Raw genomic sequence first — 8,878 nt, 5'->3', positions numbered from 1 at the left:
TTGGAAGCACCATTCTTGCCCATGGAAAACAGCACATAGGGCGCAGCTGGTTTCTGCTTCTACAAATGCAGTCAGGGGCGGCCAGGCTGACCTCCAAGTTCCCCTCTTAAGAATCTAGGCTCCGGGGGAGTGTAGGGTTCAATCAAGCAGGCCCGTGGGCGTCAGGCTAAAGCACCAGGGTGTGGCTCCGGGGAGACGGACACCCGTAGTTGAGAAACACCTAACCCCTCCTTCCTCTGCCCCTGCCCCCCTTGCTAACTCCTTTGTTCCCACAAAATACCTGCCAGACCTAGCTGACCCCCGACTCACCCTGAAGTTAGAGGCGGTCTAACTGACCCCACCCCGGTGGGCGTGGATGGGTGGGGGGCCCTGACTGCCGGCCACTGACCCACACCCTCCGTCCCCAGCGCCATGGGGGAGTGGGCGTTCCTCGGCTCGCTCCTCGACGCGGTGCAGCTGCAGTCGCCGCTGGTGGGCCGCCTGTGGCTGGTGGTCATGCTGATCTTCCGCATCCTGGTCCTGGCCACCGTGGGCGGCGCGGTGTTCGAGGACGAGCAGGAGGAGTTCGTGTGCAACACTCTGCAGCCGGGCTGTCGCCAGACCTGCTACGACCGCGCCTTCCCTGTCTCCCACTACCGCTTCTGGCTCTTCCATATCCTGCTACTGTCGGCGCCGCCGGTGCTGTTCGTCATCTACTCTATGCACCAGGCCAGCAAGGAGCCGGGAGGCGCGGCGGCGGAGACGCCGTGCGCCCGGGGGCTCCCGGAGGGCCCGTGCCCGCCGTGCGCCCTGCGCGCCCGCCGCGCGCGCCGCTGCTACCTGCTCAGCGTGGCGCTGCGCTTGCTGGCCGAGCTGGCCTTCCTGGCCGGCCAGACGCTGCTCTACGGCTTCCGCGTGGCCCCGCACTTCGCGTGCACCGGCCCGCCGTGCCCGCACACCGTGGACTGCTTCGTGAGCCGGCCCACCGAGAAGACTGTCTTCGTGGTCTTCTACTTCGCCGTGGGGCTGCTCTCGGCGCTGCTCAGCGTGGCCGAGCTGAGCCACCTGCTCTGGAAGGGCCGCCCTCGCCAATCGGCCGAGCGCGACAACCGCTGCAACAGAGCGCACGAGGAGGCCCAGAAGCTGCTCCCCCTGCCGCCGCCGCCGCCGCCGCCACCGCCACCGCCACCTGCCCTGCCCTCCAGGCGGACCGGGCCCGACCCCTACGCCCCGCCCGCCTATGCGCACCGGGCACCGGCCGGCGACAGCGAGGGTGGCAGCGGCCGCAGCAAGGTGTCACTGGCCACGGTCCGCCAGGACCTGGCCATCTAGAGCTGCCTCAGGCGGAGGGGGAGGTCAGAGGCCCAGCCCCACCGCCGCAGCGCTCACCGCAGCGCTCACCGCAGAATCGAGAAGTGGCTTCTGCTGGATTTGTTCCCAGGACCCTGCCTGAGCAGCAGGCGCGCAGGGGGGAGGTCCGCAGGGCAGCCTTCGCTCGCACTTCCCTAGTGCCCCCAGCGATGCCCACAGAACGAACCAAGGCGGGTCCGGGTGCCCTGATCCAGGAGGGAAGGAAGGAGGCTGGGAGTGGGGGGCGGGTGGAGACTGAGAGAAACTGGACAAGCGAACGCAGAGCAGAGTGGAAAGTGCAGGTTCAGGTGGTGACCTGGTTGTTTTACTGAGGACGAAAACAGCTGTGACACCAGCATCCCGACACACATGCACTGTGGTGGCCAGGAGCAGTGCCAGCAGTAGCCACGGTGGCTCCCTCCCTCCCTGCAAGTGCCTCACAGGAAGGTTTCCCCTCCCCTCGGAGCCCACACAGGAGGGCGGGTGCCCTTCACCCTGTGTAGCTCTCCGAGGGTCTGTAGGGCTTGTGAGAGCCGTCCACAGTCTGATGGCTCAGGGCAGAAAGGCGTTGGATGGTGGGCCAGAGGGCAAGACTTTTCCATTCTGGCTCCAGCCTCCTCGCCCTGCTGCTGTTTTCCCCAGTTCACAAGCATGGCTAAGTTCCTTCCAGACGCAGAAGAAACCTCCCCCAAAACAAGCTCCTGGCCCTGTTTTTCCTATAGGCACCATCCTCTCCCCTCCTCAGGGAATACAAAACGCTGTCAGCCTCCTTCCCTCTTCAGTCCCTCCTCTGCCTCCATCTGTCTTTCTCCCTTACAGTCCCAGGGGAGCCGCTCTCCATAGGATCAGCCAGGACCTACATGACATCCAGGGACCACCATCTGACCTCCGGGCTTCCTCAGACCCTACTGAGCACTCTCCCCGATTTTCTCCTACATCCTTCGCCCTCCCCTCTCCGTCTTCCTTCATGCCCCCTCTTCCTCCTCTCTCTTGCCTGGGCTCCTCCTTGCACAGCAGCCAGAGGGAGCTTTCTAAATAGCCCCCTACTGCCCTGGCTGCTGTGGCTCAGTGGATTGAGCACCGGCCTGAAGACGGAAAGGTCACCAATTGGATTCCCAGTCAGGGCACATGCCTGGGTTGTGGGCCAGGTCCCCAGTTGGGGGGCAGGAGAGAGGCAACCGCACATTGATGTTTCTCACCCTCTTTCTCCCTCCCTTCCCCTCTCTATAAAAATAAAGTATTTTAAATAGCCCCCTTCTTCTGCCCTGCGGGCTCCCCTGTTAGAGTCAGTCCAGCACCTGAACAAAGCTTCTGAAGCCCTGCCCTCCTGCCTCTCCCCACACCATGCACACACGCACACACGCACACACGCACACACAGGCCCTGCTTCTCAGGCTTCCAGTCCCATTTGTCCAGCTCCTCATGGTTTCCACACTCCAATCCATACTGAGGTTTCTTTTCCTACCAAGCACAGTGACCAATATTGCTTCCAGTGCTTAAACATGCTGTACCTCTGCCTGAAGCAGCCTCCCTCCCCCAACCCTAGCTCCTGCCTACCTGCCTTTTGGTCTCACTTGAGAAGAAAACAGATGCCTTCCCTGAGAGCTTCCCCACAGAGGTAGAATAGGGTTGGGCAGTCAGAGCTAGCTCCTCTGGGGCACCTGTGCTTCCCCAGGCAGAGCCCTTCTGCTGGGTGGCATCGTGCTGTCCTCCTGCTGGCCCATAGGAGGTGCTTAGGAAGTTTGTATTAGATGAGGAACCAAAAGTGTCCCTGAGGCCCGAGTGTTTATCCACACTCACGGCATATGGCACCATCTCTCTGATAACAGTTCTGTGTCTGCAGCCTGGATCCCCTCCACCCAAACTCAGGCCCAGCTGTTTTCCAGATGTACCCATTCAACAAATACTTGATGAGCACTTACTATATGCCAGACAATGTTCAAGATCAGCTCTGCTTCATAAAAATAGGATATGAGTCACATGTGTAATTTCAAGTTTCCCATTAGCCACATTAAAAAGTAAAAGGAGCCCTGGCTGGTGTGGCTCAGTGGATTGAACACTGGCCTGTGAATCAAAGGGTCACTGGTTCCATTCCCAGTCAGGGCACAGGCCTGGGTTATGGGCCAGATTCCCAGTTGGGGGCACGCAAGAGGCAACCACACATTGATGTCTCTCTCCCTCTCTTCCCCTCACTCTAAAAATAAATAAATAAATAATCTCTTTTTTATAAAGTAAAAGAAAACAGGTGAAATTAATTTAGCAATATATTTTCTTTAAGCCCATACAGCCAAAAACTTCAGCACATCATCAATATAAAAAAGTATTGAGATAGTGTGTATTCTTTGTACTGTCTTTGAGATCTCCTGTGTATATTTCACTTAGAGTACATCTCAGTTTGGACCAGCCACATGTCAAGGCTCAGGTGCCACATGTGGCTAGTGGTTGCTGTATTGAACAGAGCAGATCCAGATTCTGGTCTTCCCCACCCTCATGGAGCTTACATTCTGGTGGGGAAGGCAGATAATACATATAGAATATACTACCAGGTCAAGGTCAGAGCAAGGGGAGAGAGAGTGACATCCTTGAGCAGTGGTGACATGTCACAGAATGTAGCAGGGGCTAGCCATGAAGCTGTCTCCAGGAAGAGCATTTCAGTTGGAGGGAGTGGTGAGTGCAAAGGCCCTAATGCTCAGGAATATGCTGGGGGTGTTTGAGGCCAGCAAGGAAACCAGTGTGATTAGAGTGGAGTGAGGGACAGGGAAGGTGGGGGTAACTAGCACCCCAAATGCAACCTCAACTTTCTTAGTTCTCCTCTCAATTGCTAGTGTCTTCACCCACCCATGCCACCTGTGCCCACTGTTGCTGCAGCCCTTCCTCCGCCCACCTTCCCCACCCCATCAATCACCTGGTCCACCCATTTTACCGTTTTACCGTCTAAGCATTTCCTCCCCTTGACCACTCTTCTCCACCCCTTCAGAGGCTGACCCCGGGCAGAGTCCTCCCACAGCCTCTGTGCCTGCCCCCTGCAATTCCAATCTGAACACCTCCCTTGCTGGCTTAAGGTCCTTCATTCCCATTGCCTCGGGATTAAGCCCAGCTCCTCAGCTGGCCTTGACCTGAACTGTCCCAGCCTCTTCAGCCTCACCTCTTCCACCATTCCAACCAAAAACTGAAAATGGTTAGAATATAGAGCTGGAGACAATTTTTGATCATGTGAAGCTATTTCTCACTCCTGGATCTCACCTGGCTAACACTTCCCCTTAGAGCTTTAGCTGAGAGGGGGTTTCTCTTCCAGGAAGCCTTCCTAGCCCTGTCCCAGGCCTGGCTAAATCCCTCTTCCCTGAGCTCCTGGATGCCCAAGTAAGACCCCGTCACTGTCCTCCCCAAGTTGTATCTCAGTCACCATCCTTGGGTCAGTCTCCCCATGGAGGACAGGGCCTGGCTTCATGCAAAGCATACATCAGCCCTGGATGACCAGACTGCACACTAGTGCTTCTCAACTGGAGGTCATTTGACAATGTCTGCAGGCATATTTGGTAGTCACAGCTGAGCAGAAGGTGCAGCTAGCTTCTGGTAGGCAAAGGCCAGGGATGCTGCTAAACATCCACAGTGCACAGGAAGAATTCCTGGGCACAGAACATCACTTGTACCGTGGCTCGGGAACTGCTCCACAGCGATGAACTGTGAACCATGGTGGGCATCCTCAAGCTCTGGGGGGTTCCAAGAGCAAAGATTAGTACCCAAAGTGCCCAAGGGGGGCACTTTGTAAGTGTAGGGACAACTGTTCTAGTTGTCATATGAGGGGGCCCTGCTGGCATTTAGTGAGCATGGACTAAGAATGCCACGAGTTCTCCCACACTAAAGAATTGTCATACACGACTTTAGAAGGTCTCACGGGACACTTACACAGTGAAAACCCCACTGTTTTACACCTGAACCATTATGGGTTTCATTTCAGGATTTTTTTGTGTGGTTTTGTTATACACTGTTAGTTTTTATTTCAACATCCAACCATACTCTTTAACTTTCCTGCGCTTCATGTGTACAATGGCTTCTGACCTTCTTTTAAATCCAAATATGTTCATTAAAAGCAGAAGCAAACATGGGACTATGTCATATCTGCCATGTGGTTGTGCCCAAGCACTTACATGTCGAAATTCATTTCTCCTCTACAACACAGTGTGATAACATATTGTATATACATGCTGTGTTAAATTTCATTTCAGATTCACAGAGAAAGTGTGAGAAAATATTTATTAGGGAGAGAGAGCCTCGATCCACAAGCTCGCTCCAGCCGGGACCAGATGGTGAGATAAGCGAGGGGTTGACGCCACCTTGTGGCTGTTATAGAAATGGCAGGCGGGCCCCAGGGGAAGAAACCCTTTCCTGCCCAGAGCCGGTGCTAACTCTGCCCAAACGCAGCCTCCACTAGCACCTCCACATACCACCCCGCCCCACCCCGCCGCCTTCGGTATTTGATGCTTCTTCAAGGGCTTCAGAGATCCAGGAAAGAACCCTGGCTGAGATGTGGGAACCCTGAGTACTGGGTTTCCATCTGCCACTAACTTGCTCTGTGACCCCTGGACCTCTCTGAGCCTTGAGGTGTAGCGTGAGGGGTGGGCAAATTTGGTCTCTGGGGACCTGAAAGGCTGCCACACTCGATCCTCTCAACCAGGAGCAACCAGGTTCTTCTGCAACCTGTCCCCTGAGCTTCCTGGTCACAGACCTTAGGGGTGGGAAGAGGAGGGCAGGACAGTTCTCTCGGAAGCAGAGTCTGGCCTCCTAAGCTTCTATCCCAATCCCATGTTCTTGAAAGGCTTTCATTAGCCCAGGATCCAGGTCCCCATGCCAACTACCACTCTGCCATGAAAGTCAAGTCTGCTCATTCCAAAAATAGAACTCCTCTGCTATTAAATGACCCCCAGACCCAACCTCTGGCTTCCCAAGGGCTAGGAACCTTCTGAGGGCGGGGCAGCTTCCTCTCTCAGGCTGGGAGTCCTGGAGAGCTGGGGCTCCTACCTTTCCTCAGACTGGGGATTCCCTGAAGGCAGGGGTAGTTTCTCCCCCTCTCCCTTTCACACCTCCAGACTGGGGCTCCCCAACACAAACCAAGGGCTTCCCAAAAGTAGGCATCTCCTGCCACAGGGTCTCCAAATACCGCAGCACAAAGCAGGCCCCCAGGGTGCATACCTGACCCCTCAGCCCCAGCCCTTTGCCCAGACACTAAGAGAAGGTGGTGAGGCAGCAAGGCTGAAGCATGTGTAGAATAAATATAACTTTATTCTTTATCCAGTAGATCTCAGTGGAAAGTCCAACAGTAACAGGTGCACCAGCGGGCTCTGGGGGATGAGACCCCAACCCTGGGGCAAGGGGGGCAGGGCAGAGCCAGCTCCCCCAGCCCAGGGATGCAGGGGAGGAGGGGAAGGGACCCCCTTAGGCCCGTCCTGCGGGGCAAGGAAGGAGCACAGGTGTAGGGTGGGGGTTGAAGGGCAGGCCTGGGAAATGGAGGAACTCAGGCCAAGTTTGTCTGTTGGCGTGTGTGTGTGTGTGTGTGTGTGTCTGGGGGCCCTGTGGGTGGTGCTGGTGGCTGTGAGGCTGGGGGCAGGAACAGCTCGGAGCCCTTGGTCAGCCCCTTCAAACTGGGTGAGGGCTGGAGGGCTTAGACCAGATGGGCTCTGATGGGGAGGGGGCAGCTCAGCCAAGCACAAAGGGCTGAGAAACACACAAGTGTATGTTATGAGGGCCCCCCGTTGCTTGGCCCCAACCCATCTCTGGTGGTGCGCACCCTCCTTCTAGGGACTCTTGCAAATTGTCCACAACCAGTGGTTAGGCAGAGGGAGAAGGGGGCTGGCTGCTTCCCCAGCACAAAGGAGGGGAGGGCAGGCCTTGGAAAGTTAGTACTTCACAGTTTTAAAGAGAAAACTGAGGAGAAAACGGCTAGGGAGGAGGGCCAGGGGGCATAGGGACATGGAGAGAGTGGGAGCCCCTTTGAGCCACTGCCCTCCCCAAGAACCCACCCCCCTCCAGCTCTGGATCCAGCTCCCCCCAATACACAGCACAGATTCCTTCAGTATAAATGTGCTTAAAATGAAAATTCTTATTTAAAAAATTAAAACCAAAAAAATTAAAATAAAAACAAAACCAGCGAGAATACCTGGGGGTTGGTATGGCAGGTATGTACAGGGGAAACCCCCCACCCCTGGCCCACCCCCTCTGTCACCAACTGAGGCAAGTGGGGCTCCCCAACCAGGGGGCAATGGCTTGCAAGTTCTGAGGATGGGGGAACCAGGTCCTGGCATTTGCTGGTGATGAAGATGTGGCGAGGTGGGCAGAGAGGTGTCTTGATGAACACGAGGCCCTCAGGCCCCATCCCGAGACCCAAGACCAGGGGTCCTCACTCAGTTTATGACCTTGCCCCTGACGTCAACCCAGGCCACAGAGTAACAGTCCATAGCACCCGGGCCTTTGTCCAAAGTTGCCACCTCCTCCCTCCTGTCCCGAGGACAGGTAGGGAACATGGCTGGCTGGGGTTGCATGGTTGGTAGAAAGGCAAAGAAAAGCCGGGTCAGGGGCAAGGGCTATGTCCACGGGGTGCAGGCGGTCACGGGGAGTGGGTGGCCGGGCTGCTTCTGTTTGAGCTGGGGCTGAGGCTGGGGCTACAGCTGCGGGGCGGGGGAGCCAGGCCACTCCCATCCCGCCCCCCGCCCCCAGGTTGTCCGCTCAGAGTGTCCAGGCCCTCTGAGTTCTCCAGCATTTCCTGGATGAGAGGTGGCATGGAGCCTGGGATCTCCATCTTCAGAGTGATCACCCGCTCAGCCCCTGCAGGAGAGGAGGGCAGAGGTCAGCACACATCCCCACTCCCCAGCCGTGCCAGCCCTGCAAGCAAGCATGGCCAGGAGGGCAGGTGCAGTGGGTGGGACGACTGACACTGCCAGCATCAGCGGCCGCCACACACTGAACTAGGGTTTGGCTTTTTGACGTAGCTGCGCTCCCCCCCACCCCAAAATCAATTTAAAAGAGTGCGAGAACAAGAGCGCGCGAGAGGGGAACATGGATTTGTTGTTCCGCTTATTTATGCATTCATTGGTTGACTCTTCTATGTGCCCTGACCAGGGCTCGAACCCACAACCTTGGCATATCAGAATGATCTCTAAACAACTGAGCACAGCCAAGGCTGTGAGCAGCTCTCTTAATCCCCTAGGTCCAAGGGGCAGTGGGGAAAAGTGGTTATTAACTGGGGCTCTGGGGTCACACCACCTCGTTTGACACTGGGTCCTTCCTATGTGCTATGTGTTATGGCTTCTCCTGCTGACACCACAAAGCAACTCTGTAAACACCATCATTATCCTCACCCTCAGATGGGTTCAGAGCTGTTAAGTGACCTGCTCAAGGACACACACTCATATACCATCTGGTTCCAGAGCTATGCCCTTAACCATCATGCATGGCCCTTAACCACCATGCAAAGGGTGTATATAAGAACTCACAGGTCACCTGGGCATGGTGGGGTCTCTGGGGGACCTTGGCCTAGATACAGATAGGGACAGCT

General features: G+C 56.3%; 2 protein-coding genes across 6 annotated transcripts in view; one reads left to right on the top strand and one right to left on the bottom strand.

The window, feature by feature from the left end:
* Positions 1 to 411: 411 nt before the first annotated feature.
* Positions 412 to 1,367, top strand: GJD3 (gap junction protein delta 3). The gene has a single exon (XM_090291430.1). It carries the CDS (start codon positions 412 to 414, stop codon positions 1,309 to 1,311), a length of 900 nt encoding a protein of 299 aa, XP_090147556.1. The 3' UTR covers positions 1,312 to 1,367.
* Positions 1,368 to 6,591: 5,224 nt separating this feature from the next.
* RARA (retinoic acid receptor alpha) overlaps positions 6,592 to 8,878 on the bottom strand; it is a 44,566-nt gene continuing 42,279 nt past the window's right edge. For all 5 annotated transcript variants that reach the window (XM_090292731.1, XM_090292730.1, XM_090292734.1 and 2 more), the window contains one exon: positions 6,592 to 8,148. In XM_090292731.1, coding sequence (XP_090148857.1) covers positions 7,931 to 8,148 — 218 coding nt within the window. In that variant the 3' untranslated portion in view covers positions 6,592 to 7,930. The remainder of the gene's footprint in view (positions 8,149 to 8,878) is intronic.

The sequence above is a fragment of the Furipterus horrens genome, unplaced genomic scaffold (assembly GCF_987537825.1).
Source record: "Furipterus horrens unplaced genomic scaffold, mFurHor1.1.pri manual_scaffold_11, whole genome shotgun sequence".
Taxonomy (NCBI): domain Eukaryota; kingdom Metazoa; phylum Chordata; class Mammalia; order Chiroptera; family Furipteridae; genus Furipterus; species Furipterus horrens.
This window is presented reverse-complemented; position numbering and strand designations above follow the sequence as displayed.